At 44.7% G+C, this 15,701-nt stretch overlaps 1 protein-coding gene across 3 annotated transcripts in view; it reads right to left on the minus strand.

Annotated features, from left to right (window-relative positions):
* Nucleotides 1-15,701, minus strand: part of LOC138299526 (phospholipid-transporting ATPase ABCA1-like) — a 2,649,159-nt gene that overhangs the window by 1,974,621 nt on the left and 658,837 nt on the right. For all 3 annotated transcript variants that reach the window (XM_069237840.1, XM_069237822.1, XM_069237830.1), the window contains exon 11: nucleotides 10,999-11,115. In XM_069237840.1, coding sequence (XP_069093941.1) covers nucleotides 10,999-11,115 — 117 coding nt within the window. The remainder of the gene's footprint in view (nucleotides 1-10,998; nucleotides 11,116-15,701) is intronic.

Here is a 15,701-nt window from a genome sequence, read left to right on the forward strand (position 1 = left end):
GATGATTAGGAGTAAATTGAAACGTAATGAAGACAAAACCGAGGTGATGATTGTAGGCCCGGAGTCAAGACTCGGAATCCCGCATCCTCTCCCATTAGTAATGGATGACTTCCCTCCACCTAAGAAGCAGATTAAAAGCCTGGGGTTCTGGTTGGATCCAGCTCTGACAATGGATATTCATGCTAAGTATCTATCGGCTACTTGCTTAGATCTTCTTAGATTATTGAGAAAGGTGTTTCATATTCTTCCGGTATTGGCCAAAAGACTTATTGTTCAGGCCACAATCTTATCCAGGCTTGATTACGGAAATGGACTCTTTAGGATCTCCATTATATGTCAAGAAAAGACTACAAAGAGTCAAAAAATGCAGCAGCTCGCCTGATACTTGAAATTCCAAGATGGACCTCAGTTTGGGCTGGTCTGATCTTGTTGCATTGGCTGCCAATAGAAAGGCGGATCGAATTCAAGGCCCTATGCCTGGTGCACAGGTCCCTCCATGACAGGGGTCCTCCGCTTCTTAAAAATGTGGTTACTTTCTATAGGCCGAATAGAGACCTTAGATCGTCCTCCTCTGCTCTAGCCAGAATTCCCAGAGTCAAGAAAAGTAAATGGGGTGGGTCCACTCTATCTTTTCTGGGACTGGGAGCCAAGCTTAGGTTGCGTCTGATAAATCAGGAACTGATGTTCCGCAAGGCACTCAAAACCTGGCTTTTCTAGTCCCCTTTCATAGTCTCTGTTTACTGGCCTGTCGTGTCCGCGAGTTCCATTAGCGCTGGGAAACCTGTTGGTAGCCATGCGCTTTACAAACTGCATAAACATAACATAATGTAACATAACATAATATCAGCGCTTCAAAAATTCAAGAATTACAGAGATCCTATTGGCCCAGGGAGCTTTTCTCCCATCAGCGATTTAGGATCAGTGCATTTAGTAAACAGATCTATTGATTGAGATGGATCTAATTGGCTGCCACATCAGTAAAAGAAATGTTGTGGCAAACATTACAGAACTCGTGGATTCAGTCTCTGAGTCCTGAAAAGAAATGAAACGATATGTAAGGAGACAGGCTGAGTGCAGCATAACCCCATGACCAGGTGCGGGAACCTGGAGGGGCCTGCTGAGTTTAAGATAAAAACATTTTAGGGGTTTTGTGGGTCCAGGTACAGGATCTGTGGATCCCAGCGAGGCCCTCCCATGTGGATCTGAAGAACCTCCCTGCTTCTCAGATCTGGGGAGAGTCCATGGATCTTCCTGGGATTCGATGGACTGAGGAAGACTAAAAAATCAAAAAAGGTTAGGCCATAGACTATTTTTAACATTTTAAAATATTTATTAAAATTCCAATTTAATGTAAAATCAGATTTTTAATAAAATTAAGGATAAGTAACTTGGAGAAAGCCTTTACCTGTCTGAACTGAAAGAAGCTCAATTAGCATAAGTCTTTGCCAGCTCTCATCCTGAGCTCACTTTGAATAGGTGTGAAAAAGTTGTGAAATGCCTTTGAGGAGCCAACACTATTCTGACTCTAATGGACAGAGATGGCTTCTTTAAACAGAATCTGCCTGGTGGGCTGTGGGCATCCTTCTTAACACTATAGTTTAAAATCCTGCTTGACAGGTCTGTTGAGTCACAAGTAACACTTAGGACACATCTCGAAGGGAAACAACAGGATGCCTAGACAATTCTTCTGTATCCAACAGACAAATAAGAACGTCTGCAAAAGGGGGTAGGTAGTCTTGCCCCTGGGAACTCAAATCCAATTGGTTAGGTTTTGCCCAGGAGTCATACCTACCCACTAGATAGTGCCAGGCATAAATAGGGCTACAGGAAGGCAACAACCTGAAAGATGCCTTTTCCTGGAAGTATCCAGCTGACCAGTGACAATTGGACCTTGTCTGGATCCTGCTAGCGACCTCTGCCTAACACCCTGTGAACCTCTAAGTGTCTGTCCTCAGGTCTTGGAGACCTTAAAAGTGTAATCCTGTGGTTGTTTGGGACTTATAAGACTGTGTCAGAATGTAACATCTTAAACCATGACAAACCTTGTTGTTCATGGTAATTTATGTTAGAAGTTTTATTGTGGGTCATAGTCCCTTTACTGGAAACCACAAATGTGGGCATTGCCATTACTGTGGGGGAGTCATTATTTCTACCTGGATAGAGTATGAAGGCAACAAGATTATTTTGAAAGAAATGATGAACTGTAGATGGTCTAATTTGGGGTATGTAGGTGAGGCGAGGAAAGAATTCAGAGTGAAACTCATTGAACATAAATCAGCTTTACATAACAACAGAAACCCTGCACTCTTAGTGCAACATTGGGCCAAAGTAGAGCATACTAAAATCAACCTTACAATGGCTATACTTGAAAACATACAGCCACTCAGTGGTAGAGAGAACAATGGGTACTGTAAGAAAAGAGAAGTATATTGGATTTTCACTTTGGGCACCCACAGGAGAGGCCTTAATGAAGTTATCCCTTGGGAGACTGCCTTGTGCTAACTCTTTTGGATGAACTTTGAGTTCTGACTTCCTCTCAGTTAAATTGTATGTGGTTCCTGTCTCTGCTCATACTCCTTTGCTCATACAATCTGGGCAAGGTTTCTTGCCTTTCCATGTATTTACATGGGAAGTTCCTAAGAGCCAGCTGAATTTATATATACATATATTTAGATTGCTCTTTATTACATTTTGTTCGCCTATTCCTAGACATTTTTTCTTCACAATTTTTTATATTTGGTCTCTTAAAACATTTGTATTTTGAGCTCCTCTATTGGATAGCTGTTTTGTAGAAGATGAGATTGTATTTTGTCAGTTTGCTATGTTCTAATACCAAGGCTTCTCCATTCCAATATGGCACCTACTGTTTCCTTTATTTTTGGTCTGAACGTAAAGCTCCCACTTTTAATGCTTACTGGTAGTTAGGAGCAAGATCACATGACCAATATTCCAAGCAATTAAGAACAGCCTGGAGTGGGTCAGTTCTTCTCCCTTTTTTGCAGAAGATAGACTCAGAACACGTTGATCAGCGCAATACAGGTAAGGATTGTGAGGGTCTCCGGTGCCTTTGTTGGTCATTACTGCCTAGTGTTTTAGTGCCTCTGTGTTTAGGGGCACCAATAGCGGCACAACAGCACAACATAGGACCACTAGGCATGCTTAGAGACCTACGTTTTTCCCCACAGTAACTTGTGCTGCATATAGAACCTTTCGATTAGACCGCAATTAGTGAGGTTTGGAAGGCACTCAAGCTTTTGTTTGATATTTGTTGAGTTGTCTTTTAGTTTTCCATTATTTTGTAGCAGAGTACAATAGGTTAGGACTGTAGAGCATTCCCGTAGTTTGGTTGCTATCTTTTGATCCATCTTTCAATCCTTGGTTGCATGTGCGTACCAATACAGAGGTCTCCTTGTATTTTTCAGAATATTTAGAAACATTGGCAGTTACCGCTATCTTGCTACTTTAGAATGACATCAGAAACAATAGCTGGCCTCTTATTTGTGCTAATAATATGTAAGGTTGTCCTCACATCTATTTGGTCCTGACTGATGCGTTATTTTATCATGCCACATGTGTTTAATCCACTTGGTATGTTACATTTTCTTCCACAGCATTCTGTGTAGGGTTTGGCTCATCCTAGTACAAAGATGCCATTTCACGAGGACATTTAAGTGATGACAACATTCCTTCATCACTTTGTTTCCAAAGCATTTCCATTGCCTACCAGCTATCCTTAAGAGTACTTTGTGGAATTCAGAGAATCCTAGATATGACATCCTCTTTAATGGAATATCATCCTTTATCTTCCCCAACTAGTCACTCTTTTCATTTCTGATAGGTGCAAAGGAACATATCCTTCACTATTTGCAACAGTACCCACATTAATGTGGGGTGTTGTTGTATTGGGTTCTGCCCCAGCAGTACGGCTGGATTTTTTTGAATTTTTGATCTGCCAGTTTTTGGGCTTTTTAATGTGGGTGAGCCTCACTACCAGTGTCTCACCCAAAGTAATGACATGGTACACGGACTGTGCGTGCTTACCGCCTGTGTCCCTGTTTTAAAATAATGCTCCTGCAACAAAACAAGGGTAAAGGGCACTTGGCTGGTTAAACCTGAACAGTGTGCACATGTGTATGCACACATGTGCCGGCTGCACATGGGAGACTGTCATGCACCGACCAGTAACAGTGCACTGGTCGCTTAACGCAATGGGGACTATGCAGGGATAGGTATTCACCTGGGACAGGCCTCAGGAGAGTACAGTACACTATTAGAGAAAATCAGTGTCCTTTACTGTTTTAACCATAGTGACACTCCATTATACACATTGGGAGAGAACTGCTTTAGAGTTAGTTCCCTCTTCTTGGCTTACAGAGACCATTGACGTCTTGAATTTGAATGTAAAATGTGCACGAAAATCAAATTTGTAACTTCCAAAATGATAACTGTACATCTTGTGGGTCACTCAGAGTTCACAAGTTTACCTGGCTCAGCTCAGGACCAGAGCCCAGGCAATTTGTCACCATGCTGTGTCCAGTAATTACATTTCCTCAAGCAGCAAGAACAAAGGCCACCCTCACATAAAAGGAGCAAATAGCAGAACTTCTCTTAGCTGCTGAGGAGGAATTGGGTGGTGCGGGGTGCGGGGTGATCTGTTTCAATCACCTATCAGTCATACTGCACCAGGGATGGGCATGCCCACTGAACAAAGGAGAGTGCCCAAACAACTGGAGCCAAACCACTGGGGGGGGGGGAGCTGCTTTTGAAATTCTAGTGTACAAGTTCCTGGCAGTGGTGATGACTGGTGTGACCAGTGGCTCCTGGATAATGCTATTTTAGATTGTCCCAACATGCTGTGCAGGAGGGTTGGGACAGGGTTGGGGACCTGTCTTTTGGAAACTTCCTCTCCCCTTTATAAACTATTGCACAAGGGAAAGATGTCTCTCTTGTCCGCAGATTTTCTACCAGCTTTCCTGCTGAATCCTGGGACTGCCATGAAGAACGGGAAGGAGGAATCCCCTGACCCACAATCAGGACCCAGGACTCTGTCCTTTGGACCCCAGGACCAGTGGGTCTCCCCAAGGGCCAGTGAGGCTGACCCTCATACTTCCCCTGAGGGCCAGCTGGGGGAAGCCCTGGACTTTTGTGCCACCAACAAAGCCACAAAGGAGAACTGGTGGAAGGAGCCAGGAGGACCAGCTTTTGGAGGATTGCACCACTTTGGAGGTGTGGATACTCAGCTAGGACAAAGGACTTCTGTGCTGCTGAAAGGACTGCCACCATGTTTGATTTCTGCTCTGAAGAACTACTGCTCCACTGTGCTGATCTGCTGCCCTGTTGTCTGTGTGAGGACTAGACATGCATCTGTTGATCCCAGGGCCCTAGAGTGACTCCAAGGGCTAGTTGTCTGGCGTCCTGACTTAAGGCTCACGGACAGAAGGCTCTAACAACCTCGACCCCAGTACCTGGTCTCTGAAATCTGTGAGTCTACCCTGCCAGATGGTGCCACAACAGTCCTTGTCCCTTGGAAGTGGGCTTAAGGTGCTCTTCCAACCTCTGTGAATCCAATGGAACTGACACATTTCCTTTGCTGCATGGCACAACCATGAGCCGAACCGATATATCACCACGGCTGTGTGGGTCACCTCCATCGCAATAACCTGCATCACATTGCATCCGCCACCTCAACAGAACTATTGCTGTGTGATGCACTGTGAGTCAGGCTCTGATTTACTCATCAATAGCAGCCGTGATGATGATGCAAGACTCCGCATTGCAGCCTTGCAGCTCCTCAGACCCAATGCATCACCCTGTCTGTGTGAATCCTCTCCAATGCCAGACGTTGCATCACAAGTCCTCATCAACGGGATCCTCAATGACGACGCAGACCTTGCATTGCAGTCTACCCACATTTCGGAACTGATGCATTGATTTGGCTGAGCAACACATCTTTGACGTGGACCCTCATAACACTCCACGAAACAATGGGCCTAACTGGGTCACTGTAGCCAGCCTGTGCAACATTGAGGTAGGCTTGAACTTGTGACTTTGTCCCAGACCAGAGCCACCAGATATTCCCAGTTGACACTTCATGCAAATGTGGTGCTATTTTCTGAGATCCTTAACCTTGCATTTCATTTCTACTGATAGGACTTCTGATCTCTTCACCTTTCTTTATTTGTTAAAAATTACTCTATATTTCTAAGCAGGTGTATGATCTTTCTTTGTGTGGTGTTTTCACTTTATTACTGTTTGAAGTGTTGCACAAATACTTTACTCATTGCTTCTAAGTTCAGACTGATGGGTCTGTGCTAAGGTAACATGGGGTTGATCACATGTTAATTTTGGGCTTTGCTTGTGCCTTACCCTGACAAGGATTGTGGTTGCTCCTTGACCGGAGCGCCCACCCCAGTCAACCAGTAACCCAAGTTTCCACATTCAACAAAATACATCAGCAATCCAATCTCAAGACTCTCTAAAACACTGAATATCCCTTCCACTGAAAAAGTCCACTACATTGGTCTCTTTTGAAAAACCTCAAAAGGTTCCTTAGAAAATTATAAACAGTCTACAGAAGCTGTTTGTTCTTTTGACAAATTTTAATTCTCACTGCATCTGTATAATCAGGGCAGACATTTAGATACATATCCATGGCGTAGGCCCTGACAACTCAATCATAATACAGAAGACTGAAATCTAAAGGTTTATCAGTGAAAGGTGTGTACCTGATTATGTGCTTGCTTGGTGAGTCAGCAATATGCACGGATATCCACAGTGGTCTTTTATGTCACTGGGAATTTCCAGAGGGATCTGGCTCCATTAAATGCCAGTTTGGAAGCTCAGAAATGAGAGTCTCCAACTTCATTACTGTTAGACCTGGCCCTTTTTGCAGGCTCATCCCCAAACTTTTTGCCTTCTTTCTCCTATTTTTTATGGCCAGTTTTTGTTGACTTTAGGACTCTGGGCACTTTACCACTGCTAACCAGTGTGAAAAGGCATATGCTCTCTGTCTAAATTGTATTGGTGATTGGCAAATTTGATTTACTGGTAAGTTCCTAGTATAGTGCACCAGAGGTAACCCGGGCCTGTAAATAAAAAGCTACTAGTAGGCCTGTAGCACTGATTGTGCCACCCAAACGAGTAGTCCTGTAAACATGTCTCAGACCTGCCACTACTGTGTCTGTGTGCAGTTTTGAACCGCAAATTCGAACTGGCAAGTGAAGGGTACCCATTTGCCAAGCCCAAACCTTTCCTTTTTGTGCATGCAAGGCACCCCTAAGGTAGGCCCTAGGTAGCCCCATGGGCAGGGTGCAGTATTCTGAAAATGTAGGACATGTATTGGTGTGTTTTACATGTCCTGATAGTGAAATACTGACAAGGTCATTTTTCACTATTGCAAGGCCTATCTCTCCCGTAGGTTAACATGGGGACTGGCTTTAAATATCTTTTAAGTAGAGTTTCCCATTGGGAGCAGATAGAGATCTGGGGCCAGATGTAGCAAAGGGTTTTTCCCATTCTGTGCCAATGGGAAAATGTGTTTGTACATATGGCCCCTGTAGTGTGGGGTTTCTGGACTCACAATTTAAAAATACATCTTTTGCTAAAGTTGTTTTTTACATTGTCAGTTTGTAAATGCCACTTTTAGAAAGTGGGCATTTTCTTACTTAACTATTCCGGGTCTCTGCCTGCTCGTGGAATCCATGTCTGGGTCAGACTGACAGTTGGGCTATTTGTGAATTCCTCCTAGATAGTGACACAAAGAGAGCTGGGGAGTGTCCAGAATATCCTGATGAGTCTCCTGGGTTAGATTGGGAAGGGAGGAGCTGACATCAGCACCTGAAGGGCTAAGCCTGTCCTCACACAATGCAGTCTCCGCCCCTCTGGTGTGTGTCTGGGGCCAGGCCTGGGCAAGGCAGGATCTTATAAACAACTTTCTTTTGAAGTTTGCCTACTTCAAAGGCAGAAAGAACTATAAGCAGTGGACCCAAAACCCTAGACTTTTAGAACACTCTGGATTGAGAGGAACCTTTGCCAAGGAGAGGAGCTGAAGAGCTGGAGGAGGTGTGCTTCCCTTTTGCTGTGTGTACTTAACTGGGGTGGCCTGCAGTGCCTACTTCTGCCTTAAGGACGGCAAATACTGGACTGTGCTGTGTATCCAGCTTGTGAAGTTTCCCCAAGGGCTTGGACTGAGCTTGCCTCCTGTTAAGAAGTCTCAGGAACAGCAAAGACTTTACTTACCAGCCTCTGAGTTAACATGCTGCGGACTCTAACTCGTCAGGTGATGCCTACTCTAGTTTCTGGGCCCTTGGGAGGGAAAGTTGGTGAAAAAACAGGAAAAACAAAGTGCACAGACTTCGGACGACGCTCAAACTGACACCGCTGCTGAATCCTGCGATGCTGCCTGCAACTGAAGCTGTGGTTCCGGCTGGAGTGGGATGACCCCGACTGACCTCGCAGGCCCAACACCGCCGCAGCCTCGCGGAAGTCCACGACTCCGTGAGTCCAGAAGTGCCATGTCACTGACACCGGACTCTACCGCAGCGACCCCAGCCTTGTGGCGTGACCCTGTGAGGTCGCCCCACCGCATCTTGACCGCTGGACATCAACCTCGCCGGAGCCTAAGAAACCGACACTTCACACCAACACTGCCTTATCTCTTCTACACTGCAACAAGGGCCCAACACCTCCACTCCTTCTGCTCCGCAGCACCGGAACCGACGAAGCACCGGATCCAGCGATTCCTCGATCCCCGACTCTATGCACCGGCTTGATTCCTCATTTTCGCAAGGTACTGTACCTGGGGGTCCATGCCACTCTCTAGCCAGTGCCAATGGCATCAGATTGTTGGGCACGATTCTGTCACAATGCCGTGATAACACCAAATTGAAGCATTTGTGTTTCTAAGCGCTATATTTAGTTTAATCTTTGAAAATTCATAACTTTGCTTGTGTATGTTGGATTGTTGTCGTTTTGGTCTTGTTTTACTCAATACTCAATACTTTGAATGCTTTTGTGGTGTTTTCACTGTGTTACTGTGCATTTTGGTACAAATACTTTCCACGTTACCTCTGAGATAAGCCTGACTGCTTGTGCTAAGCTACCAAGGGGGTGAGCAGGGGTTATCCTAGGTGCATATCTCCCTTACCCTGCCTCGAGAGAGCATCCCTTCTGGGACAGAGTGCAAACTGACTGTCAACCAGAGACCCCATTTCTATCAATGACTGTAGGAATTGAAGGGGTGAGTGGTGGGTGGGGGGCAAGGGGAATTAGATAGATAGAGTGGGAGAGAAGAGCCAGAGGAAAAAAGGAGAGAGTTAGAGAGTGCAATGAAAGAAAGAGAGGAAGGGAGCAGAGCTGGCTGGAAGATTTTTGTATGGCTGTTTTTTGTTCCCTGTCCAACACTGCCCTCATAGTGGACGCAATCACACTCTTTAAAATGTTATATTTGTGTATTAGAACATTGGAATGCTGGGGGCTCCATTGAAAACAATGGAGTGCTGCGGGCTTTTACAGGCCGGTAAAAGCCCGCAGCGCCAACATTCCAATGTTCGTTTTGTTCACAGCAACAGCTGTGAACAAAGCCTCACGGAGCCCGAGGGGATTTTAATCCCCTCGGGCTCCGTGAACATTTTTTTTTTTTAATAGAACAGTCTGCCATGTGTGGCAGAATGTTCTAATAGCCTTAGAACCCGCCGTAGCGGGCTCTACTGGCTATTAAAGTCCCTCTCCCTTGTTAAATGCCCTCGCCTTCGGCCTTGGGCATTTAACGCGGGCCTTTAATAGCCGGTAGAGCCAGCTATGGCGGGTTCTAAGGCTATATTATGTATTTGACCAGGAGAAACATCCAAATGGGCTAACACAATACATAAAATAATATAACTCTGATGAAATAGCACGTTTTTTATTTCACAATTATATCACAGTGTAAAACCATGCGCCTGTGCCTTTTGGCTGAATAGGAGTTTCTCTTGTTAAAATAAAAGTGAGTGAATATCAGAAGAAAGAGATGTAAATAAATAGAATTCTGGAATCTTCCAGTCTGATAGTTTATTGAGTTCCATGTAAAAACGTATAAAGTTGGAATCATTTTCTTGCTAGTGCACGCTACATTTTTCTCCCTCAATTAACACGTTTCCGCATTAAGCCCAAACATAACTAAGCCATCAATCTCTTCTATCAGGGATTAAGTTAAAAATTAAGAGCTATTTCTCCAATATCATAATATAAAATGTGATTTTAGTTTTCAGCATTACTGATCAACCATAGAACAACTTTCCAAAAATAGAAAGAACTAAGATTGGCTTCCCCGAACAATCTATCTATCTAGGCAACTACACTCAGGCAGTTTGGAGTAGTATCATTTCGCATGCAAGTCAAACTATCTCAAGCTCTGGTCCGAAGAAGATTTCTTGAAGTTCGAAAAAGGGCTACTTCCTATGATCAACCTTTAATTCCTTTATGCCCTGTCACAAGAGATGACACTCTTAACTTTAAGCCCCTCGAAACTCCTGAAAAATAATGTCAGCCCTATTTAAACCCTCAAAAATAACTACAATGAATACAATAAATGAAATTGCTAAATGTTAACACTCATTAACACTCATTAAGAGAATCACAGATATGTTACATTTCTAAGTTCTGCCCTTGGCACTGAAATATAAAGATTTAATTATGTTTTTGTAGTGTTAGACTTAACTTCTTTCAGAATAGCACCACTCTCAAATTAACAGATAACTGCTCTTCTAATTCTAAATTATATCTTGAATGGGAAAGATGGAATATAAGAAAGTAAAAGCATCGCAAATGTTTGCAGAAGTTCTATATCGTATTTTATTTAGAACTAACAGATATTTATAATTTTTTGATTTATTACAAAATATTCTGGCGAGTGCCGTTTCATTTTAATATGGTACAGATTTTGTGGACAAACAAAAAGAACTTGTATTAAAAGTTTGGATCACATTTTTGGTTTGCATTGGAGAAGCTCTTCTCTCTTACCCTAAGTCGATTCATTTGAGGACTGCTTTGAAGAAATTGTCGGATGACTGGCCCATGCACCTCCCAGGCTTCGCCAAACCCCTTCAGCATGCCAATTTCCCAGAACGTCTTGTTTGCCTAAGGAATTTACATAGAATATGATTAGTAAAATAGTCTCATCAATGTATTTATGCACTTAGAAATCATGAATGTTTTGCATTAAAAATGTAAATCAGATATTGCTAAAAAGAAGGTGAACACACTGCAAAAGCAGTGAAAAAGATCTAGAAAAATTTGCAGACTTACCAACAACCCATACTTGTACCACGTAAATTGAAACTGTATAAGGACAGTCAGCGTGGAGTTAGAAATGTATTGGGTGGTCTGTGAATACTAATGGAGTGTACATTTTTTCAATGCATTGCTTATGAAAATTAGTCTCAATTTGTTTCGTAGGTTTCGTAGTGTATCCTGGGCATTACATTGTTATTTCCAGGTGGTGATCTTGAGTCTAAGGATAGCGTAATCTCCGGATATAGTTAATAGCAGTCTGACTGGATTGGCAAAATAAATAAATAAAAATATATATACATAATTTCTGTCTTGCCAAGAGCAGTCTTTAGAAATAGCACAGAAACCTAAATTAGCTCAAATGCAGAGACTGTTAGAATTACATTTACCATCTATTAACTTTCTCAATAGTTGTCTGAGTTGCCAGGTCATTATTAATTGATTCATATGAAAGAGATGTGGCACGGTGTGAAGGTATTCGCGCTTTGCATCGCGTTATGCGCCTCTATACTGCGATATTATTTTAAAAGCTCTCTTTATAACTATTTGTGTTCTTTTTTTAGTTGTTTATTGTCCAGATTTTATAGGACTTATTGTAACCCCCTTACCTGCACTCTAATCGGTTCTCCCACCGCTGTTTGGCGGGTCCGGTCTCTGGGGTATTGATTTTGGGCGCCATCTTGGAGTGGTGATCACTCTGGGTGGGGTTGCTGACGAGCGGTCTAGCGCTCCGGCTGAGTGGAGGGACGCCTATTTAAGGCGACCTGCCCTGGGGGCTGTCCTGAGAAGGTATTCGCGCTTTGCATCGCGTTATGCGCCTCTATACTGCAATATTATTTTAAAAGCTATCTTTATAACTATCTGTGTTCTTTTTTTAGTTGTTTATTGTCCTGATTTTATAGGACTTATTGTAACCCCCTTACCTGCACTCTAATCGGTTCTCCCACCGCTGTTTGGCGGGTCCGGTCTCTGGGGTATTGATTTTGGGCGCCATCTTGGAGTGGTGATCACTCAGGGTGGGGTTGCTGACGAGCGGTCTAGCGCTCCGGCTGAGTGGAGGGACGCCTATTTAAAGCTCCCCCCACCGCGCAGCGGATACGCGCAGCGGGCGTGCCTTCGCTGTGCCGGAGTCGTGCCAGAGTCCTGCCCGTCTGCGCCCGTCCGCGCTAAGGAAGCGCGGCTCGTGGCAGAACTCTGGACCTGGTAATCATGACTGTTCGTTTGAGAACCTATAGTAGGTCCGATTTACTGGCCCTTCAGGGTCAATGTACACGTTGCGAGTGTTCGCCTGTAGGCCCGTTGTGTGGCCCATATCACTGTAGGTGCGGTGTATGGTCATTGGAACCCCCTTCCCTTATACGCTCCTTAGGGCCTGCTGTAAAGAGGATAGGACAACAGGACTTGAGTATCTGGAGCTTAAACGTCAGATCTGTGGTAAAGCACTATCAGGAGATTTACGACCTTCTTGCTGATGGTTCGCCGGATGTGCTTTTTCTGACGGAACCGTGGCTCCAGGACTCTGACTCCTCGATAACTAACTTAGCTTTTCCCCCAGAATATGCTATTTTTACTTTAAATCGTACGACTAGAGGTGGAGGTATTGCGATGGTCACCAAACGGTGTTATACCTGTCAGTGGAAAGCCGCTGAACTTCTGGGGTGTGAGGGTGCCCTATTTAAAATAGCGTTTAGTCATCAGTTTACCCTCTCTGGGTTATTAATTTACCGGCCTCCGGGCTGTGATTCTGTTTTTAGGGCTGCTCTTCCTGAGTATATTAGCATAGAGGCACTAGGATGCGCAAATTTTAATGTTGTGGGAGATCTTAATCTCCATTTGGACTGTCCTTCCTTACCTACTATTAGGAGCTTTTTGGCGGATCTTGAGGCTTTACAGCTCTTGCAGATGATTTCCTTCCCCACACATAAAGGTGGTCATATTCTTGACCCGTTCTTCACAAATTTAGAAGGTCTCAGAGTTCTTGGGTCCTCTCAGTTGGTCTGGACAGACCACATGCTGGTGAAAATGGCATGCTCTCTGTCTGACTCTCCTTTTGTATCTCAGGATAGATTTGTTCTTAAACGACATTGGAACAAATTAAGTCTGGAGGATTTTTATCATCAGCTCGAGAAGGCTCCTTTAGGTCCGCTCACCGAGGTCGATTGTGGATACGACTCCTTCTGTGAGTGGATTTCTGGTGCCCTCGATTCTCTGATTCCTATGTGTTGGTCCAAGTGTCACCGGAAGGAGCCGAGCCCTTGGTATGACACTTCCTTGGCATCTCTTAAGAGGGTCTGTAGACAGGCCGAAAGATTATGGAGGAAGTCATATGACTCTGATCTGAAAATATGTTATCTTGCTAAAATCAAGATTTATCACAGGGCAGTGTGTCAAACTCGTGCCTCCTTTTATGCTCAACAGTTTCAGAATTCTACCAATCCATCGAAACTTATTTTTAAAGTATTAAAGGACCTGATGGCGAAGAGAGTAATTGCAGGGGAATTATGCTCGGATTCACATTGTGAGGGTTTGGCCTCTTTCTTTTATGAAAAAGTGCAAGCCATCTACCGCACTTTCCCAACGGGTTCCCTGATGCTAGAGCAGGTTGGTCGCACCTTAGGTGAGGGGGAATGTCTTTCCATCTTACCCCCCTTATCTCTGGAGATGTTTGACTATCTCAGCGCCAAAATTAAGTCTGGCTCTCCGGCTGACCCGTTGAAACCGGCCCAACTTAAGACTCTGGCACCGGTTTGCCGCTCCCCGGTACTGTCCTTGATCAACCTGTCTCTTTCTTCTGGAGTGGTTCCCGCTAGATAGAAGCAGGCAGTAGTTACGCCAATTCTGAAGAAGGCGACCCTTGACCCCCTTAAACCTGAAAGCTACCGCCCTATCTCCCTTCTTCCTTGGGCCACGAAAATAGCAGAGGCCCATGTAAATGCCACTCTTACAGACCACCTTGGTAGGTTTAACATTCTTGATCCTACCCAGAACGGGTTCCGCGCGGGTCATAGTACGGAGACGGCCCTCCTCTCGATGGTCGAGCATCTGCGCTCCGTGATGGATTCCGGTCGGACGGCGGCACTGTTGTTATTAGATCTTAGTGCCGCCTTCGACACGGTCTCGCACGGAATTCTGGTTCGGCGTCTTGAGGAGGTGGGCGTTTCTGGCTCCGCCTTGCACTGGTTACGTTCCTTCCTTACGGATAGGTCATTCCAGGTGGCGATCCCGCCCGGTAAGTCGTCATTTTACCCGTTAGACCAGGGAGTCCCACAGGGTCTTCACTGAGTCCCACCCTTTTCAATCTGTATGTGAGACCATTGGCTGCGGTCGTCACGCGGTGGGGCCTAACTATGGTGTCCTACGCAGATGATACGCAGCTGGCGGTCACACTGAGTGGGGACTCAGACCTGGAGGCTCCCAGGTTTTGTGAGGGTCTGCGGGAAGTGGCTAACTGGATGAAATCCAACTGTCTCCAGTTAAACACCAAAAAAACGGAGATTATGGTGGTTGGTAAACAGGTGGTTTTGTGGGATGATAAATGGTGGCCTTCGGAGTTGGGTGTGACTCCCCTCCCAGCGGTAGAGATAAAAAACTTGGGGGTATGGTTTGATTCTTCTATGAGTTTCATCTGTCATACCAAGAAGGTGGCAACTTCCTGCTATGGCATTATCAGAGGACTTCGACCTATCCTCAAATTCTTTGATGCACCTACAAGACAGCTGGTGGTTCAAGCATCAGTGCTGTCTAGGTTGGACTATGCCAACTCCCTATTGGCGGGGATAAACCAGTCAGAATTTCGGCGGCTCCAGCGGGTTCAAAACGCTGCGGCCCGACTGGTGACTGGTCTCCCCAGGCGATGTTCGGTGTCCAATACTCTGCGCTCTCTCCACTGGCTCCCTGTGCAACAGAGGATTAGATTTAAGGTTCTCTGTTTTGCATTTAAAATCTTAAAGGGTACTTCCCCGCAAATCATGGAGAAATTGCTGATTCCTTATGTTCCCTCTCGCACTCTTAGATCGTTAGGCCAGAACTTAGCAGTGGTTCCGCGCTTTAAGCTGAGCAGAATTGGGGGTCGCTCCTTTCGAGTCCTGGCAGCGTGTTGGTGGAATTCTCTTCCTCCACAAATCCGGGCCATTGATGAGCTTCTTCAGTTTAGGCGGGCTATTAAGACCTTTTTATTTGTCTAAGTTTATTTGTTGTGTTTTGTCTTCTTTTGCCCGCTTTTAGTGCTGTGTTGTGTTTTCCTTCTCAAAGCGCCGGGACGCCCCTTTGCTGGGGCAGCTGTGCACGGTACAAATAAAAATAACATAACATAACATAACATAACATTGTGCTAGTGTCCCGGAAGTTGATACATGACATATAAACAATTGAAAAGGATGTATAATCAGTACAAAATCACTAGTCAGATTTCACACAAAAGTACACATGTACAC

The sequence above is a fragment of the Pleurodeles waltl genome, chromosome 1_2, assembly GCF_031143425.1.
Source record: "Pleurodeles waltl isolate 20211129_DDA chromosome 1_2, aPleWal1.hap1.20221129, whole genome shotgun sequence".
Taxonomy (NCBI): domain Eukaryota; kingdom Metazoa; phylum Chordata; class Amphibia; order Caudata; family Salamandridae; genus Pleurodeles; species Pleurodeles waltl.